A 20,956-nucleotide genomic window follows, 5' to 3' on the forward strand; every position below is an offset into this window, starting at 1 on the left:
AGTACATGCTGGTTTCGAATTGATTCTGTTACTACAGCTTGTAAATCCTCCAAGCTGTCTAAATACTGCTGTCTTTAAGCAGTTTTGTCCCTAAAATCATGGTTATGTGCTGAATCAGAGAAGGAGGTAGAACAAAGTTAGCTTTAAAATCATCTAAGCCAATGTTGCAGAATACTGAGCTAAAGTCTTGCTATTTCAATTGCTTGGATTGTGGCAAATAAGGTAATATTTATCACAGAAGAGGATTTCAGTGTATGACTACCTATTTTGTTCTATTAACACAGATAAACATATGCATTTCAATTTATTACTGCTTGAGGTTTTTTTTTAACTGTTGATTTGGAGCTGCCTTATTATAACACAGTAAAATTTATACTTACTTTCTGTTCATTATTTTGATTTTTTTTTTCTTCTGAATTATTCTTCCCAAAATGTTTGAAAAGATCCTGGGATGAGTAGACACAGAGTGAAAAAAAAAAAATGTATTATGGTGTTATAAATGGTGATTACATGTAAGGAACAGACTCCAAACTAGCTGTAGGAAATGAGTCCCTCACTACAATCTGACTGCACAGTAAGCCATGTAGCAGATTATCTGTGCACTCATTAAGAAACACTAACATCCTGGATTGTAAAGTGTAATGTCCTCACTCTTCTTATGGGAGAAAAGTTGACTGCAATTCCAGATAGTGTTTTGTTTATTATGCCTTCAATTTTTAATTCTTCAAAAATGCACTGATATTTGTAAATGAAAGGTTGCTTAAGGAAGTGGTGATGCCCAACTGCCTGCCACTGAGTAGGTAATGGCAGTGATAAGGCACTGCCTGCTCATTAACAGAGTTATAAGAAACTTCCTGCATTAAGGTCTATGGTCTTTAATACCAATTGCTTCAATACATTTGAGGTTTATAGGCACAGCCAGTCCAACCACATTTGAATTCTTCACCTGCTCAAGTTCTTAGTATTTTGTTGAGCTTTTCCTACTGAGGAGAGGTTGTTAAAGAAAGTCCCTGATTTTATTCAGGTGATCAGCTCTAAAATACGACCAATTTGTATGAGGTCATGTTCAAAGACCACATTTTTCTTTTGGTGTTTGCATTGGCTGATGCTCTTTAAAGGCTTTTTAAAAGAGAGTTAAACCTAGAAAATTTGTGAGACTGTCCTTGCTCCCCACAGTCTTCTGCTTGCCTTTATTGAACATATTTATGTAGAATCTGTCAGGTTCTTTGGCCAGAACACTTTTCTTCATAACCCAGGCTGGGTGGAGTTGCCTTGGACTTGCTTCCTTGGACAGGAGAAGAAGCCAGGATGGAAAGACAGCTCTTCTGGGCAAGATGCAGTCACTGTCTCATCAGCTCTGTTCAAGTGAAATTACATCCAGAAAAGTACATACCAGGCCAGTCTGGATAAAACACCAACAAATATGGAACTTTGAGAGTAAAGCCAGGGGAACAGGGCTTTGGAGAACCTAAAGACATCAGATCAAAATTAAGCTTTATCCTACTACAAATAAGTGAACCATAATCTAAATTGAAATTGGGGTTTCAGGTTGTTTTATTGACAAGTAGTTTTTGTCTTGTCTTTTAAATTTGTGTGCTGTTTATTTAAAAAGTTATCTATTAAAAATAATTCAACTTGAAGGAGTCGCAAAGGGCATTAGGCTTTGAAAATAATGAATAGGCTTAGTTTTGTCCCTATCCTCCAAAAATGTTGAATTGTTCAGTGTTGAATTTTATCACTTTTTGCCATCAAACACCAAACTAAGTTTACTAACTGGACACATAAAGGAGCTGAATTTTCTAAGGTTTGAAATAAAAATTAAACATAATCCCACAAGAGGAGCCAGTGTCAGGTTGTTGTAAATCATACCAAAGAAGTTTTCAGAAGTCTAACTCCTGTTCCCTTTTCCATCAGAGCTGCAGGTATGGTTATTTTCAAACAACAGTTTTCTTTCTTTTTTTCAGTTTTGTTTCCTATTTTAATAAATAATGAAAAATTACCTGCAGAATGAAAGCTGAAATTGGGGTTGGACCACTTGAAATGGGATCCCAAGTTTAAATCCAGGCTGTTTTCAGATTTGTATCTTGAAACTAACTACAGATACTTTACTAAGTCAAATAAAAAAAATATTCAAATCAGATGTTTAAGGAGCCTTGTGAAGGAGATAGTGATAAAGATGTAAGTGGAACTTCAGTGAAGTTCTCAAGTGATCTGAAAACAGGCAAAACAGATGGCAACATATGAGCAAAAATTTTCCTTTGTACAATGATTTATGTAGCTACATAGAAGCAAGAATTAATAATAACTACATCTTTACCTCTGCATTGACTTTGCTAGTCCTAAAGTACTAATGAGTACAGCCTATTAACAGAGTTCTGAACTGTAGTAATCACTAAACAGGAATTGGCAAAACAAGCTTTAAAATTTTGTAATTTTGCAATTTTGTAATATAAATGCTTTAAAAATTTTCTTTCAGAAGTATATATTTAGTTTACATTGAAGAGCATTACATTAAAGAGCAGCATATTTCTTATTAGCATTAATAAAACTAAATGTTCATAGCAACTGGAGGAAAAGGTGTCAGTAACCTTGAAAGAGAAAGACCAAAGGAAGAGATGGGGCTGACCCTGGGCCCTCACAGGTCATCTCTTCCTTTAAGGCAGTTTTAGAGAGAAATAAGCTTTCCCCTGAGCCTCCTTTTCTCCAGCTCCCTCAGCTCCTCCTCATAAGACTTTTGTTCCAGTCCCTTCATCAGCTTTGTGGCTCTTCTGTGGACATGCTTCAGCTCCTCAGCATCTTTCTTGTAGAGGGGGACCCAAAACTTAATATAGGATTTAGAATGCAGCCCTACCAGTGCCAATTGCAGGGGGTGACCACCTCTCTGCTTCTGCTTGGCACACTATTGCTGATAAAGGCTGGGCTTCCATTTGGCTCTTGGCCACCTGGGTACCCCCTGGCTCATGTTCAGCTGCTGGTGACCAGCACACCCAAGTCCTTTCTCATCAGGCAGCTTTGGGTCATCATGAGCCAGGTGCAGGATCCAGCATTTGGCCTTGTTGAAGGTACACAACATCCACAACCTTTCCCTCATCTGGTGAGTGAGTGACCTTGTCATAAGAAGAGACCAGGTTAGGCAAGCAGGACTTGTCTTTTCTAAAGCCTGACCCAAAGAGCAGCAAAGAGCAAGGCAGACAAACGTTCTTCACTTTAACTTAGCTGCATGTTTTTCAGGGAAAATAACCACTAAAGCAAAAACACAGATGCCACAGTTCATATGACTGAACTACATTCCTATTCATGGGATTGTGCATTCCAGAATCAGTGAAAATGAGGGATGAATATAAACTGGAAAAACAATAAATGACCAGTCTCTGGAAGTGTATGAAGAGAAGTGCAGCAACCAAGGACGAAGGAGAGCTCAGTCCTATGTGCTGCACAGACACTGCCAGTCTAGTCAAGAGTGGGCCAGCCTGGAGCAATGTGGCTATAAAAGATATATGAATTATCTTGGTAAATGGGGACTGCCCCCAGGAGCATATTAGCAATATAGATTTCACTTGTGTTGATGTCACAGTGTTTTGAACAACTAACCATGAAAGCATTCTTATTCTGAGTAATATGTCTCTTTTAGTTACCACTCAGATAAGCGTTCATTAAATATTATTGAATGGACAAGGGAATTCACAGGAGCTTAACTGTTATAGATAAGAATCACACTGTGATAAGAATTGATTTAATTTTGAGAAAATAATTTTGTCGTATTAGGATTTCAGGAGACTTTTTTCCCTGCATTTCCTTGATGAAAGACTCAAATTATAAGCGAGATATTCTCTAATTCAATTCATCTGTGCCAGTTTTTGGCATTTGTTAGTGAAACATTGGTCTTAAGTATTTGCATTTGTAATTTAATTCTTTTATATGAACGTCATTTTCAAATGGAAGATTATGAGAACTATAGCTACCGCTGAAATACAATCTTTCCTCCATGCTTGCCAACAGAAATTCCACACTGATATGCAAGTATTCTCTTCAACAAAAGTCAGCTGATGGCCAAGATCAGCAGGAGAAACTGTGCAAAGCACATCTGAAATAAAAGCACAAAGTTGAGTGCATCAGAGCACTTGGAGTGTTGGAAACACTGTAGGAAAGGAGTCTGCCTATACTGTGAGAGAATGAAAAACAACTTGATGAATCAGCTGCATCATAGGAGAGCCAGCTACCACCAACTCTTCAGAAAGAAGAAAGTAGCTACCAATAGCCTGAAGAATCCAGCTGGAAGCACCATACTTTAGCTAGTTGGAATGTATAGGCAACAGGAGACAAAAAGCAAACAAATACTGAAACTTTTAATAGTTTAGATGTTACTTACACTCATACCAGAAATCTACTGCACTCTTTAAATGTGCATGGTCTCTTGTGATCAAATACAGTCCTATATTTTGTTTTTATCCATAGAGTAAGGATCCTTGAACTCTGTCGTACAAAACTAGAGGGTGAAATACAGCTGTAGCATATTACAGCAAATTTGGCTTTGTTGCCAGAATTCCTTTTGTCTTACATTGAAGCTGTTTATTTTCCACAATTTCAAAGATTTTAAGGGGCATGAAGGCAAGACCCAGCACTGCCTCCCAGAGTGCTAGACAAATGAAGTGTACCTTATGAAAATATATTAGCACCATCTATTTGTAAGCACTACCTCAATTATTCAAATCATTCACAGTGGTACTTTGATGTTTCCAAATCTGGTGTCATAGTACGAGGCAGGTTTTCAATGATAATCTAAAACTATGAAACTTTTCTTTTCTGCTCTTTCATATTTTTGTATTTATTTTGGCTGCCAAACATGGAGAAATACTGGTTGTCTGGCTGCAACCCAAATATATCTTAAAAAGGGAAACATTTAAAAATAGTTCTGTTTCTATGTACTACAATAAACAAGACACACTTTTAAAGCAGCCACAACCACAGAATCGAAATCTAAATAATTTAGGGTGGAACTTCTCTAAGTCATCTAGTTCATCTCCCTGCTCAAAGCAGACCTCAAGTTGCTCAGGGCCACATCCAGCTGAGTCTTGAACACCTCTGAGGACACAAATTCCATAACATCTCTGGGGTAATCTGTTCTAGTGCTTAGCATACTTCTGTTAAAAAAAATTCCTAATATCCAACTGGAATTTCCCCTATTCCAGCTTGTGCCCAGTGCCTCTTGCCAAATTACACGGCACTTCTGCCTAAAATCTTTTTATCCTCCAGTCAGATAGCTGAGGACAATGTCTGATCCTTTCTCATGAGAGACTACATCAAACACTGAGGTTCCTAGCCATGAGATTCACATTCACAAATACTCTGAGTGATGAAAGTATGAGGAGAGCAACCAAGAATACGTTTTTAGGGGAGGGTGAGCTAACAGCCTTGCATGTAGTTTTGTCATTTGCAAATGAAGTTCCCCAATTTTTTTTTAAATACTATTATGCCTACAAAAGTCTAACATTGCCTCAGAAGAATAAGCTGCCAACATGCAGCAGTTAACTGTGCAAAACACAAACAAGCATATATATCTACAAAAACCTAGCTCTTAAACTCTCAACGTGCACCTTCAAACTACTTTCATTTCAAAAAGGGCAACTTTTCTTAGGTGTATCATCATTTTTAACAGAATGCACATGGCAAATAAAATAGTATACACTGTCATTCCCTCCATATTTCTTTCATGTCTTGGGCCATTTTAGTAATTTAAATGATAGAGAAATTCACTGGTAAAGGAGTATGAGTGGCTGAAATATGCAGTAGGGAAACTCCTCAATTCTGGTGTTCAGCTGAAGGTAAGCTGAAGGTCAAGACAGGGTGATGAGGACAAGGATTTATTTTTTTAAATTTCAAGTGCATCTCCTTTTCTTCTTTCCTGCCTTATTCTCTCTCTCTCTCTCTTTTTTTAATAATTATTCCTATTTATTTCCTGCTAGAACTGTCTTTTATTTTAAAAGCTCTCTTGGTGGTTTTGATATGCTAGCTATAAAAAAGAAGTCTAAAGGGCCTTATCTCAAAGCTACTACTGTTTTGGGATCCCTTTTAAGCTTTCTAACTGCAGAAACCTCACCGGGAGTTTTAAGACTTTAATAAAATCAAGACTCTTTGTCACTGTAATTGGCTGCTTATGAATAAACAATGGTATCCATCTAACTGAAATCAGACTCAGTTTAATATAATCTTGATATAGAATTAAGTCTTCAAATTGATGTAAAGTATACCTGAGACCTATATAGACAAAATTGTGGGGGGAAATGGTTTAAATTATTGTAAATTGAAAATTAAATAAATCTTCTTTTTTTTTTTGTAAATTCAGGTTTGAGACTGAATAAGAAATTTATTATGGAAATCAAATTACCATATCAGTATTAAATTCTGTAAGTCTTGTTTTATTCTTAGACCTCAATAGAGCTCTAAGAATAATCAGTAGAGACCAGGAGACTATAATTTCAATCATGCTTAATGGGTTTTGAAGAATCCATAATTTGAACAGATATAGCTCACTGTCAGCCAAAGATAATAATCCTAAACTTTGTTACCAGTTTTTACTAAGTGTCTTTACGAAGCCCACTAGAGATATTTGAAGTGTGCTATGTTTTTCTTCCTGGTTTGTGCTACCTGGAGCTCAATCAATATTCAGAGTTGTACATCCTCAGCAGTCTTATATACTGAAAATAAATGAGCTAGGATGTCACAGAGATTAGAAACAACTGCCTCCCTTTTCTCCGTGAAGGTATTGCTCTGAGAATGCCAGAGAACTGAGTTTTCTAGAAGTCTTGCAGTCTTCTGGAACCTGGCAGAGTCACCTTTGGAAAATTGTGATGGTTTCCCGACTGAATGATTTTTCTTGATCAGTCTTTAGATAAAGGAAGGGAGGCAGATGTTTTCCATCAATTTTACTTGTATGCTTCTTTCTGTAAAGGGAAGAGGCATAAAGTGTTGGCTTAAGGCTTTACATTCTGTGTGCAGACAACTGCAGATGCTCAAATCATCCACTAAAACAAAGTGAGGGTTTTGGTCTCTTGGCAACTCTAGTCATTAGAATATCTCTAAAAAAAGAAAGCGGGTTATGTTGGGATGATACCAGAGAATCATTATGTACTTGTCAACAGAAACTTTGCGTATCAGTCTGCATTTACTGAGAAAGACAGAGAGACAGAAAGAAAAGAAAAGAAAAGAAAAGAAAAGAAAGAAAGAAAGAAAGAAAGAAAGAAAGAAGGAAGGAAGGAAGGAAGGAAGGAAAGAAAGAAAGAAAGAAAGAAAGAAAGAAAGAAAGAAAGAAAGAAAGAAAGAAAGAAAGAAAGAAAGAAAGAAAGAAAGAAAGAAAGAAAGAAAGAAAGAAAAGAAAGAAAAGAAAGAAAGAAAAGAAATTTACTATCACTCTACCCTATTTTTCAATTATATATTATTTATCATTTAACTATCATTTAGTTCCTGAAGTAAAATGATTGTCTGTAAAGTTCTGTTTTTTCCTGATAAGTTAATTTCAGCCCTCATGATTGGACAGATACCTGAAAATCTGCTGGGGATAAAAATTTATATTTTTAGAATGAGAAGAGAAATAACAACCCAAAATGTGCTAGTCCAGTGGTGGTGTTGTAAGTCTGGGAAAAAGCCAGCAATTCAACAGTTCTGAAAATATGATAGGCCTAACAGTAACAAGGGAGTATTAAAATTGTTCATACCAAGGGAGGAAAAGGGAAAAGCCAATCCTCCCTTACTTCACCAAGAAGAAGCCAAAACACCAACTTGTAGCTAAAAGGTTAGTTATTGTGTTGTGAAGTCATTCTCTGTTGCTACAAGTTAAATTTTTGCAGATGGATATACAAGATGTTTCTTACTTTATGTGCTGTTCCCCTGGAAAGCATAAAAATGAGTGTTTAAAAATAGTTTCTTCGTAGTTTTAAGTAAAGCATTTATGTTAGTTAGGTGTCCTGGTGTAATTCCAAATGCAAAATTACATTTCCAGCCCAACATAGGGGAAAAAAATGTAGAAGATTTATTTGGATCTAGTTACTATTTATCCTCTACCATAATTTTTGAGTGTGATTAACTGATTAATTTAATTTTACAACTTCATATTTTTTACTAAGAAGCAAAAAACCTCAAAAACTTATGTATTTTTCTCCTATGGATCCTACATATGGCTAACATACTATAACTCTTGCATTTAAAAGAAAAAATACTTGCATTTTTTCCACTTACTTCATGCATGGTTTTACTTCTGCAATTGTAGATGTTAAAGCAAATGATAAACCTAAACTGATGGAAAAACAGTCATGTTGGCAACCACTATTTTGCATGACTGTCAGTTCACTTTTTTAAATACATTGTCTTTCCAGGAGACATCACCTATAAGGAAATTTTCATTCGCATACTATTAGCAAATTAAACAGCTCGATATTTTTATATTGTCATGTCCCATTATTGAACCTGTGATGGCAAGATAATCCAGTCTGATCTCCTCTTTTTCACTCTTTCCCCAGTGAAAAGGCAGAGTCTGAAGGTTCAGATCAATGCAACAGATGACACGGTTTGCATGAGGTATCTTCGACCAAGTCAAAGCACCAAGCTAGAAGGTTTTGTCCTGGGTTATGGAAGCAACTTCTTTTCTAACCAGTACATTCCTTTACCTGCAGAAGGAAAAAACTATGCAACAGAACTTGGTAAGACATCTTTGCTTTGCATGCTGTTATTGTAGTGAATTATGGGAAGACACTGAGGAGAATATGAACCTTTTGTTCACCTAATTTTTTTGTTTTATTGGGTTGTTACTCAGGGTTTCTTTGTGTTTGCTTAAGGTTGCTGTCAAGAATTTCAGTGGAAAGTGGAACTAGCAGATCCTTCAAGGAGAACAACTAGTTCCGGTTGTTTAGAAAAGTTTGCTTACTGGTATTTGTTTTGGGGACTTTCATTTTACTGAGAGACTGTACTAGAACACATCACAGATCAAATGGGATGGTTTGCCTAAAGATGCAGCTATAAAGTACAATACAAGGTAAATGTACATGATTTTAACAAATAATAGATGAAACAGTGAAACAGTCTTGAGAATTGTGTGGTTGATTCCTTTAGACAGAAACATTCAAATCAAAATGATGCCTCTTCGTGTTGGGATATACTCCAGTATTACATGTTATAGATTAGCCTCTAATTTCCATGTCAGACATTACCGACAGAATTCTATGAGCTGTTTTATGGAAGAGATTAAACCATGTCAAGAATGCTATATCCTGTTATCTGGAATAGGGAGAAGGAAGAATAAATCATTAAAACATTGATTTATCAGGATTTGACCTTTTGAGAAATCTGTTAAATCCCTAAGAATTTTCCTATTGATTTCTTTAATATTTTCTAGCTTGAAATGAATCAATTTACCCTCATCATTGTAATGGTGGTCAGCTTAGTACAAAACAAGGGAAAAGAAAAGATGCATGAGCATAGAAGTATTTGCCATATTTTTGCTGTGGTCAAAGGCCATTGTGGGTGTCTGTTCCAGGCTGAAAGCTGCAGAATAAAAACTGAAAAAATAAGATGTTAGACAGGGAATAATTAAGATATTAGAGACTGACAGAATCACTGCGGCAAAGGTTAATTTTCCTTTTCATGAGTTTCTACTCCTGGGATCTCTTTATAATTCTATAACCAATCCAGTGTTTGACTTCACAACCACCACTTAAGCTGGGTCTGGTTTACCTGATTCACCCTATGTATAACTTTTGAATCAGTTCACTAAGAATGATGCACAGGATTTTCTGTAGCATACTGCATTATATATGCATTAGGCATAACAATGCCTGTTGCAGGAGCAGTGAGGATAAATATTTTTCAGGTACTCTGAGATCTTAAGGAAGAGCAAAAAAAGGACTGAATGTAACATCATGTAAGATCATTATCACTTCCTATTTAATTCTACTATTAATTCTTCTATTTAATAGATGCTTTTATACCTAATCTTTTGCGAAACTGAAAACTGGAAGCTCTAGGTCACCTGGAATTTCAGGTATATAGATTTTGTAGCTTTAACCATAACAGTTAATGGCTGGAAGCCAGTTCTCTTTCTTTAGTTCTACAGTACATCAGAGCATTGACCATATGTATATCCATTTGCTGTAGGGTGTCTGGAGACAGAAAAGCACAAATGTTGAGGAATACTCTTCCTTTATGATTATTTCAAAGTTTTATCTCCCTCATGCTAATAGAAGTTGTCAGTTTCCTCGTAACAATAAATCTATGCTTGTGAATTCTGAATGTCCAGTAACTAAGTATGCAAAACACAGCATAATATAGATAGCAGGACAAACATTCTAACATTCAGAAAATGTAATCTTTGAAAAGATTGGAGTAAAATAAGTTATTATCAGTATGTACTTCAAGTTGCAAACATTTATTTAATGCAATTATCAGTACATTTATTGGAACTGTGGCTTTTAGTTGAGATTTAGAGTTAGATTGTATGCCTTGGGGACTTGTTCACTGGAAGCAAACAGTGCATAATCTTTTTCATTTCACAAATATTAAGCACAACATTAAACTGCAGCTTTGACTGTGCTTTCCAAATGTGTATGGAACACGAGCTAAAGCAATAAACATCAGTTGTGCTTTTGGCTCTTTAGAGTGATTTGTGTGGCAGAAATGAAGACAGAGATGATTGCTAGCACACTCTCTACTCCCCACCATATTTAGGTATCAGTTGCTGGCAGAAACTGGAAGAATTGCAGAATGGTTCTTAATTCTAGGAACAATGACTAAATTTTATTGTGGCAGCCAGAGACCTCAGCTTTAGTATACACTTCATATTGGTTTTAGAAAAAGCAAGGTATTGTAGAGGAATAATAAAAACACTCTCAAGAAATATACCAAAGATATAAACTCACTAGTCTCTATTGCTGAAAAATCTCAGATTACCTTTGTACTCCTAGTACATCTCATATGTGATGAACTTGGCCTAGTACGTTCATATAAAAACAGTGTACTTTTTAAATTTCACACTCAAGGTTGTCTATCCCATGTTCTAGATAGTCTAGTGATCCAAGCGCCACCGCACACTCGAAAATGGTCTTCAGTGTGTTCCACACAGTTTTTCACAGTCAAAGCAGCTAGGTTTATACAAAAACCATTCATTTCTACACTGAGAACTTTTTGGTCCTCTCATGCTTTGACTTATCTGAATTTTACAGAAAGCAGGTGAATTTACAGGCTTCCCTGAACAGTGGTAGGTGACTTTTATTGAAAAGGATGTGGAGGAAGTGGTTCCCGAATATGAAAATTCACTGTGGTCTACTTAGACCAGGACTAATACAATTTAATGCTCCTTTCTTGCCAGATTTAGTGGTTCATGGAAAGAGAAATCTTTCCCAGTCAATTTAGGAACTATGATGACAACCTTAAATTGTTTTGTACCTGAAAGATAAAGATTAGAAATGGACATTTAAGAGCATTTGTAACTCTCTAAAATGTATGTTTTTCTAATTCATTAAGGAACAATGCTGTGGAATATTATCCCCTGGGAGAGAGATTAGATCCAGGAGAATGGAAGATCCATGAAAGTGGATCTTGTTCTGGTTGGTAGACACACAATCAGCTGTAGACCCTACTCAAAAAAAAAAAGAAAAAGAAAAAAAACAAAACAAAAACAAAACAAAACAAAACAAACAAACAAACAAAAAAAAACCAACAAAAAAACCCCCACATTAATTTAGGGGTTAGGCCAATGTAAGAAAACACACAGACTCCACATATAAGTCATTATTCCTTCCTAAAATGCACCAATCCTTTAAAATACCATTTCTCCTTTCTAGCGGAGTATAGGTTCACAAGGTAGAATGAAGTGCCTTGCAGACATTTCTACATTTCCTTGATTTAGCTCTGCATTTAGAACTTTTCGTTAATGGGAGCAGCATAATCAGTATTCTGTTTGCGATAATTCTCCCCAGCTGGAACTGGAACATGGAAGATGACACAACATACACAACAATATCGATTTCTAAAGCCCACAAATTCCGTATTTCTGACCCAGCCATTGTAGATTAATATGAAATTTATTGTCACCTTTTCTGATGGGTCATACACTTCTTATGATCCTGTTAAGAGAAAGCTTGAAGTCAGCAGCTGTATTAATTTATAAAATTATATATCTATAGTTGGATACACTTTTAAATACGTTATTGAGGACATAATGACATTAATGTCATGACATTTCCTAGGATTTTCAGGAGAGATATATGACTATGTACAATAAGTGACATTCACCTATATTTCATCCATTAAAATATTCAGCACCTCACTGCAGTAATTCTTATCTTAAAATATCTATTCTTCCATTGTATTGCAAATTATATAGTAACTGAGGCAGCAATTGCATAACATTTTCAGTAAATTTGGATCTGCCTGCAGAGGGCATGTGCAAAGAGAAAAAGATCCTGTTGGATTTCCTGAACTTGTAATGAATTTCTGCTGTCTTGAGCAGCTTCATGCACGAGTAGATAGATCTGAATCATACTGAAATGTCAATCACAAGGACAAGGCAGCAGCAAAGTTTGTTTCCAAGAATTATGCCTCTCTTTCAGGACTCCAGATGTGGTTTGTGCTGAGTGTACTTTATGTACCCACATGACAGTAAACAACATTATTATTGGTCATGAAAGCTATTCAGACAGAGTCAATAGATATGAAGATGCTAATTCAGCTAGACTAGTAAAAATGTGAATGGACCCATCCAAAAGCTCTGTGCTTGCCTTAAACCTTAATCTTAATTTTTTCAGTCTTCCTGACTTGTAAAGAGTGTTTGCTTAAGAAATTTATGTTAGTCTTTTTTACCTTGGCTACAAAATTTGCAAGCCAACCTCCTAGAAATTGTTGATACTGTTGGAGAAACCCAAAAAATTGGGTGGAGACTGGAAAGTTTTGTAAGAATGAACAGCAATTACTTGCAGTTTTGTACAGAATGAATAAAATTATTTTCCCTTTCAGTTTCTAAAATCAGATCAAAGTTGGGCAATGCTTTTGCTTTTCCTTTTCTTGTACATAATTGTACAGTATAAGAACAGAATGTATTGGTAATCCTGCTTTATAACAACGCCAGTAAGTATTGGTTGAATTTTGTATTTATATATATAGATGAGAGGGTCCTACTACTACATTGAACACATTTTTAAAAGTGTAATTCAGGAATTTGTGCTAGAGCAGTGCTTAGCTAAAAGATCTTGACGTGCAGTTTCTTATATCTGATTAATTACCAGAAACTGGCAGTTGTATTATCTACATGCTTTTCAAGCTGCCAAATAATGTGAATGTTAATTCAGCATTATGGTGCCTCCTGCTGCCTCACCAGAAAGCAGGTTCTCATTGCTAATGCTAGCTGAGCCTAGTGGAAGGACCTAGAGGAGCCAACAGATGCCCTCTCCTCTAGATAAATGCATTGATCAGCAGTGGGTTCATTCATGCCAACCTTTCTGTCCCACTTCTCTGTCTTTTCCCATGATTGTTGTATTACAACACTTTGCATCCTCCCGTTCCTCCAACTTTGCCCTCGAACAATGTCCCACTGCAAATCTTTAGTAATCCCTAAATACAGATTGAGGACTTGCAGCCTGAAACCAAAAATAATTTGTTTTGATTTCTGAATGCAGTGGTCCATGAATTCTAATGATACATCTGTAACACTAATTTAAGATTTATTCTAAGTTCATCAGTCATTTCATTCTTGCATTGTTTTGCCTTCAAGTACATATTGGCTGGGCCCTGAATAGTGTGCTTGAACAAAAGAAAAATTTTCTAGCATTCTGTAATGCATGTAAATTGGCTGCTGCCATTGATTTTATGGCCTGGCTCATGGCCTTTGGAAGTAAGTGTTCTCTTTTGTTAATCTAATATGCCAGTGGCATGTATTTTTGTTACATTCTGGTTGTCTTCATAAGCTGTTAGGATGGTTAATAGAAGCTTTTTTCTTTTAATAATTTTATTTACTAATATGATAGCCCATGTTTGGGGAATTATACCACTAAGAATTAGGCATGGATTTATTGAGGAGCACTTCTCTGGTACATGTGAGCATTTTCCTATAGTACTTTGCTGCTAAAGAATTGAAGGTGCTCACTATTTGGACTTTATTTCTGTTCTGAAAGGAGTTCTTAGCCAAGATTTTTGTTGTTATAGCTTTAATAAAAGGGGTTACACAGTAATAGATTCAAACAAGTGGTGTTAGAGTAGCAGCCCTCCAACAACATGTTAGGCATCAAGGAGCCACTAAGATTTTCATAACAAATTTGCAAATGTATTTCACACTTGTTAAATCTTGCCTTGTTTTGTGGGGATCCTTCTTTGTGGATCCTCACAGATGGGAGACAGACATATCAATATTTTGTATCTTTGTATTATATGTCTCTGTTATATACTGATTTATGTTGAAATGATTTTTGGAGGTAGATGTTGGACTAATGCATCTGTGTCCAGGCTTTTCAACATTGATCATAATTAAGTAACTATCCTTTTCTTACTAAATACAGTTCAAAGAAAATAAGAAATATTCATTTGAAAACAGGATTGTCTTACTCTCTGGTGTAGTTTGCTCTGACCTGAGATTATAATTTTATTTTTCAAACAAGCTTCTCTTCTTAAATATATTTCCATGTAAATAGTTGATCTATTGAATTCTATATGAATCATAATTACATCCAGTCAAACATCCATATTTTTATGACTGACTGCCACATTTTCCTACCTACCTCCTATTTCAGCAATTTATCTCTTAAGCATTAAATTAATTAGTGCAAAGTAAATTATAGTTGTATTTAAATTCTGGTATTCTGCAGAACTTTCATTTTCTTCTGCTGTGTTACTCACCTCTCCCCAAGATTCCTGCTTCTTATAGACCTGGATCTGGGGAATGGCCTATGAATATAAAGGCATCATAAAAGAACACAGATTATCATGAAGTATTTCCTGTAATTTGACAGAATTTAATAGTTGTGTGAGGCATTATTTTAACACCCTGAAAATTAATTGAGTCATAGTATTGTCAGATGATTTCAGCATTGTGATGATGACTGATAGTTGTATTTCTCAGCAAGAAGACTGAATCAATGTGGAAGCTCAGTATTCTTCTGTACTTACTAAAAGAAATATTGAATTTCAGTGGAAGACTAAGAAAGAACTCCTATTTCTAATGAGTCAGGGGTGATTATGATATTGAAAAAGCTCTCCACATTTTAAAATTTCAGGTGCTTTGGATATAGAATGTGTATCTACACAGAATAAAAGCATTTCAAGGCGTATGTCCTCCAGTCCATGCATAATGCTTTGATACTGTTCATCAAACCAATGAATTTAACTCATATTACAGTTGCTCTACTCTTAATATCTATATAGTAGCATGGTTGGTTCTGGTCAGGAATCATATTTCTAAATTAATATATATGATCATAATATTCTTTTCAATTCAGTGGTTCTAAAGAAGTGGTGCTTTTTAAACCTGCCTCTAACAGCACTCTCTCAACATCTAGTATCAGCCTGTTTTCCTAAATATTTCCTTTTATAGGCTGTATTACAGTCAGAAGAGCCATGAATTCTCTGGAAAATGGGAATGTGTTGCATTATTTATTAAGGCAACATTTGTTAAAGTCACCAAAATAAAGCTTGATGAACAGTGTATAACACAAAATTTCCAGAGAGAACACTTTGCTGCAGAATAAAAACACCTGCTAGGACTAATGAATTTTGAAAACTGCCAGGTTTTGTAGCTGAGATGTCCAGTGAGGCATTAACAGTCTGTTTATTGCCGTATTTTGTTTAGCAGTTAATCTATTTCCATACTGCTACACAAGTGTTTTCAGATTTCAGACAGAATTAATTTTTCCATTTACAGAGCAGGGAAAAACTGTTTCAAAGTATTTGAATAACTGTCTTTCACAATCCTTGGACACTTTACTGATTAAACCCATAAATTTTTAGAGTTTTGAAGACTGGCTTTGTAGTTCTTGAACTTTCAAGGTCATGCTTTAAAATAATCCTGTTGAATACTTTGTGAGAGTTACAAGAGTTTCACAAGCAGAGTAAATGGTATTTAAAATAGAAGGAAACCAAATTATTTTAAAGTGTTGCTTATTTCTCCTTTTCAGTCTCAATACAAAAAATATCCAAGTGGTTGCACAGGTCCCACACTTTTGTACCCCTCTAAATATTAATTTATTTTTTTTTTGTAAATGAAGAAGCATTTGTACTTTGAGGTTCCTTTTTAAAACTAATTCCTTTTCCCACACTGCTTCTAACAGCTGTTTTCAATATTTATATTGGTTATTGTGTGCAGGTGAAACCCATTTAAAAAGACTAATTAAACAATTAAAGTATATCCATAGAATGTGTTTCCAGTGAATTAAGTGCACAGAATCTGTGAAGTTAAGAGGGGTTTACTCCACACTGGCAAAACCTTTTCAGTAATAGAGCAAGCTTTGGATTTTTTTTTTTTTTTTTTGTACTGCTATTCCTTTATCTCTCTTTACAGAAATCTGAGTATGAGAGAAAATTGAATTATGTCTTTTTAATTGGTAGAACTCAAGGTATCAGTTACACTGAAATACACAGAAAATTCAGTCTCTTATTTATCGTTAAACACTTAGATAAATGTACCTAAACTAGAATAAGAATTCTATGTAATCTCTTTTTTTTAAAGCTACAGTAAAAATAATTTTGGTTTATATAGAGTAAGTAAATTCTGCCTGTGAATATCTTGCTGGTATCTCCTAAGACAACTTCTCTCATGTTGCAGTTAAGAGAGAACAGAGCTTGGTTTTTAATAATTAAGAAGGGCAGAAATCTCTGACATCTGGTTTTAAGAGTAAGGGAAAAATTTTATTTCTGAAGAGGAATTCCACAAATTAAAAAAAACATCTTAACCTTTGTTTTAATTGAAATATTTTTAATTTTGCACTCAATGAATTTTAAAGAAAACAGCCTAAAGGTCACGAAGATTAGATAATGTGTGAAGAATTCGCTGTCTAATTGACTTTTTCTTAGTAACTTCAGATTAATATATTTTTCAAATAAATAGCACATCTGTACTAATTGCTTTTTCATTCATTTGCAGATGCAGAGCCACGGTATTTGGTTTCAGTAAGACCAGCACGTGTTTCAAATAACAAGAAATCTTGTTCAGGTATTTTAATATTACTGCATCTCTTTCTTAAAATGTTTGGAAGAAAACAGAAACTTCTGCTGGGTTTCTCTGAAAAGATATTTCTACCAGTAGGCATCTGACTGGGATACACAAATTCCATATGTGGAAAGGTAAAATGTAGGACAGTGTTTTCTAGTCAGTAGCCACATGCATGGTGTTCAAAACATGAAGATGTACCTAAAGATTTTTTGCATAAAGTTCTTACAAGTGAGAATTGAAATTTAGAATATTAGTTTCTGATGTTTAAAGACATTAAAGTTCTTCTTCCCAAACTACAAGTAAGGATTCCTTCATCCATAGATGTGCGAATGCTCTTTGTTTCTCATTGGAAAATGGAAATGTGTGTCTGTATGCCTGTCTCTATATCAATACTACTAAGCTTGCTGATGCAAGAAAAAGTGACAAAGTGGAAAAAGTGATATTTCTAGCTGAATCTATACACAGCAGAGTAGAAATCTGAATTTTATTCTCATCAGTTTCAAAATATTTGTATATGACCTTAATAATGTCATTAATATTGTTAGTTCAGAATTCCTTACTTTAGTATGGAAACCTAATTCTGTACTTTAATATGGAGACTTCTGTCAGGATGACTGGAGTGTTGCGAAAAATAAATTGATGACCTATCCCTGGAAGAACTCAAGGTCAGGTTGGACAGGCCTCAGAGAAACTTGATCCAGTTGAAGATGTCCTGAAGAAACTTATGGCAGGGGACTTGGGCTAGCAGGATCTTAAGGGCTTCTTCCAACACAAATTATTCTATGATCTTTAGATGATTTTTTTTCTAATTCCTGGTAATGCTTAGGATAAATCTTTTCTTGCTCTTGGGCATCTATAACACAATATGTCTGGAAAGATTTTGGAAAGTGATTTGCCTTTCAGATGCAACATATATACATTGCTTTTAATATAGACTTTCTAGCAATATATTAATCATCAACATGAATTAAAAACCAACACGGTTAACATTTCTAAATATACACGCATGTATTGGTTGAAAATACAAATCAGACTCACTGGGGCTGGTTAAGTGAAGAGATAATCAGGTTCAAAAGGCATGAGAAGAAAGTTACTCAAATCTGGTTCACAACACTGAGAACAAAACCCTTTAGATCAGTGGCTTATAAACTTCCAGGAAATGTTGGTCACCTGTACATTTTGAAGAGGTACAGATCCCTTAGATTTTTGAAGTATTCAATGTGATGTAAAGAATATATTGATTTCCTATAGTCAACCTATAGTCAATCTTTCAAAGACTAGAGATTCTCCTTGGGCCTGTAACAGTCCATAAACTACAGGTTCAAAATAGGGTTTCTAGACCATTTGCTCATTTCCATCTATTAGATTTTGAACTTTCTTTAAACTTTCTCCACACAAGAATGTGCTTCTTTACACAGAGCAAAGCTGAAGTTCAGTATCATGCAAAACCTGATTTCAATATAGTTGGTAATTAAAAGAGAAAAATCCCACAGATACAGACACTGACTCAGATCTGCCTGCAATTAAAAGCAAAAGAACTTTTGTAGCTTTCGTTTTACTCTTAAGAATGCTCTAGAAAATATTTATTATGTGTAGAAATATTTGTAGTGTTACTGAGAAACCTTCCAAGAAACTGCTATTTTTATCACATCCATGATGACTTTCAAATGTCCTGTACCCTATCATGTCTTCTGTGATACACTCCAAGATAGCCGGAGTTTTTAATTTGATCTACCTAAAGCTTATTCTTATACTAAGAATACTTAAACCACCAAATGATTATTTTCAAAAACTAGTTTTAACTGGAATATTTGGTTGAAAAAGTGACCGTGGACACAGTCGTTGCCACTTCTGTAAATCATATGTTAGAAATAGTGGCCATGAAGAATAGAGAAGTATTGTACCTTTCTCTTCAAGCTTAGAAAAGAAGTAGATTTTCATTTATTTATTTATCCAACTGCAAAAACTTTTTCCTTTACATAATGCAGGAGAGAGAAATTAACTTTATATGTTTCTTATGTAGGTCGGAACAAGACACATAAGCCTCTGCAGCTGGTGGTTGGCACTCTTAGCCCAACCTCTGTATTTCTCTCCTGGGGCATCCTAGTCAACCCTCAACATGACTGGACAGCAACAAGTAACTGTGCTAGTGACAGGTAACAACAGAAAAGGATGGGGGCTTATTGCTAGCAAGATTTCATTCAGTGCAGCTCTCTGCTGTGATTAAGATAAATTTCACAGTGGAAATTAAAATGTAGTAAATAATAGTTCTGAATGTGAAGTAAGTTTTCTCATTTGCTCATGCTAGTGCTTTGCAAATCTTTATTTGGCAGCAAGTTTAGTCAGATGTCTACATGCTGAATCACAAATTTTGCTATTCCACACTGGATCCTTTGTTCTTAAGCTAATGGCCTTGGCTCTACCTTCATTTGTATCTGAACCAATTGAAACTTTGTTATATCACAGGAAATATTTTACTTTAGAATTGACTGAATAAGTGTAAAAGAAGTATTTTGTTGTGCTGAGGTGCGGAAATGATGCCTTGTTGTAATACCATTAGATTTTTGTTTCCTTTATTTTGTCTTATCACTAAAACTGTTTCCTGCTGTTGATATCCTACAGCTTTTTCTCTTTTGTCAATATTTTTAGCATTTACTGGGTGGCACAGTAGGTGGGAAACTCAGGAACACTCACCAAGTAGCAGTTTCAAGAGAAGTCATAGTGTAAAAGAGCTTCTCAAATAAGTGTACTGTTATGGTTTAGTCAACCCTTGGCAGATTAATAAAATCATTCAAATTGCTTATGCAGATGTTTTCCCTAGTTTGTTTTTTGTATCCTCTTTACAATCTTCCTTGATGAAAGAAGAGGTTTTTTACCTTCATTTGCATTGTGTGAAGCTCTATTCTGCTCAGCAATAGTTTATAATACTAGAAAGAAACATTGTACACCCATGGGCTGCATTTCCATCTGTTTTGAAACTGTTTTCTTTTGGGTTTAAAATGCGGTGGGGTTTTTTTGTTGTGTTTGTTTGTTTGTTTTGCTTTTTGAGGGTTCTTTTGCATGATTCAGAACACTTTTTTTACCTGTCTAATATTTGTCTAATTTGTAGCCATCTAATTTAGATTTAATTTTCTTACTCTGGTGTTCATTAGAAAGCTCTAGCTGACATGATTATACTGGATGTCAAACATAGATTATGTTAAAAAGAAAATCCCATCCCATGTAGCCTGGATGACCTTTTTCATATCTCTACAGAAGTTTCATACCTCACAAAAGGAGAAATCCTTTTAAAACATCAGAAATTTCCTATGAAAAAAATTTGGATCTTCATCACCAACCAGAATTTTAAACAGTATTGAAAAAAATGTTAATGTTTGTTAGGAAACAGTTATGGAATGTTGGTAAATGTCCAAGGATGAAATTTGATCAGATTTTCTTCAGTAGAAATAAAAGTTGGTTTAGGCTTAGATTTTGCTCTTTCACTAAAGAAAGAAGCAAATATTTTCCTACTGCAAGAAATTGAAGAAATGAACTATCTTGGATGAACTTGTAAGGTGTTCTAATGTAGGGATTTTAGCACCATTTTTACCAAGGAATTTATGTGATGTGTGAGCACCAATGTTGCAGCACCCATTGTTCAGAGGGAATGAAGAACAGTTCAGGACAAGCTTATATCCTGTATTAATCCACCTGGAAATTCAAGGCATCAATCCATCACCATGCCTTCATCAATTCTGTGTTTTCTCCTCAGTAACTGAATTTTGGTTTTGGACAGTC

The 20,956-nt window shown here is 35.1% G+C and overlaps 1 protein-coding gene across 1 annotated transcript in view; it reads left to right on the forward strand.

Moving 5' to 3' along the window:
- The window catches only part of ABI3BP (ABI family member 3 binding protein), a 124,062-nt gene that overhangs the window by 11,709 nt on the left and 91,397 nt on the right, over positions 1 to 20,956 (forward strand). Inside the window, exons 2-4 of the mRNA XM_062512244.1 lie at positions 8,514 to 8,693; positions 17,111 to 17,179; positions 19,203 to 19,335. Coding sequence (XP_062368228.1) covers positions 8,514 to 8,693; positions 17,111 to 17,179; positions 19,203 to 19,335 — 382 coding nt within the window. The remainder of the gene's footprint in view (positions 1 to 8,513; positions 8,694 to 17,110; positions 17,180 to 19,202; positions 19,336 to 20,956) is intronic.

The sequence above is a fragment of the Cinclus cinclus genome, chromosome 2 (genome assembly GCF_963662255.1).
Source record: "Cinclus cinclus chromosome 2, bCinCin1.1, whole genome shotgun sequence".
Taxonomy (NCBI): domain Eukaryota; kingdom Metazoa; phylum Chordata; class Aves; order Passeriformes; family Cinclidae; genus Cinclus; species Cinclus cinclus.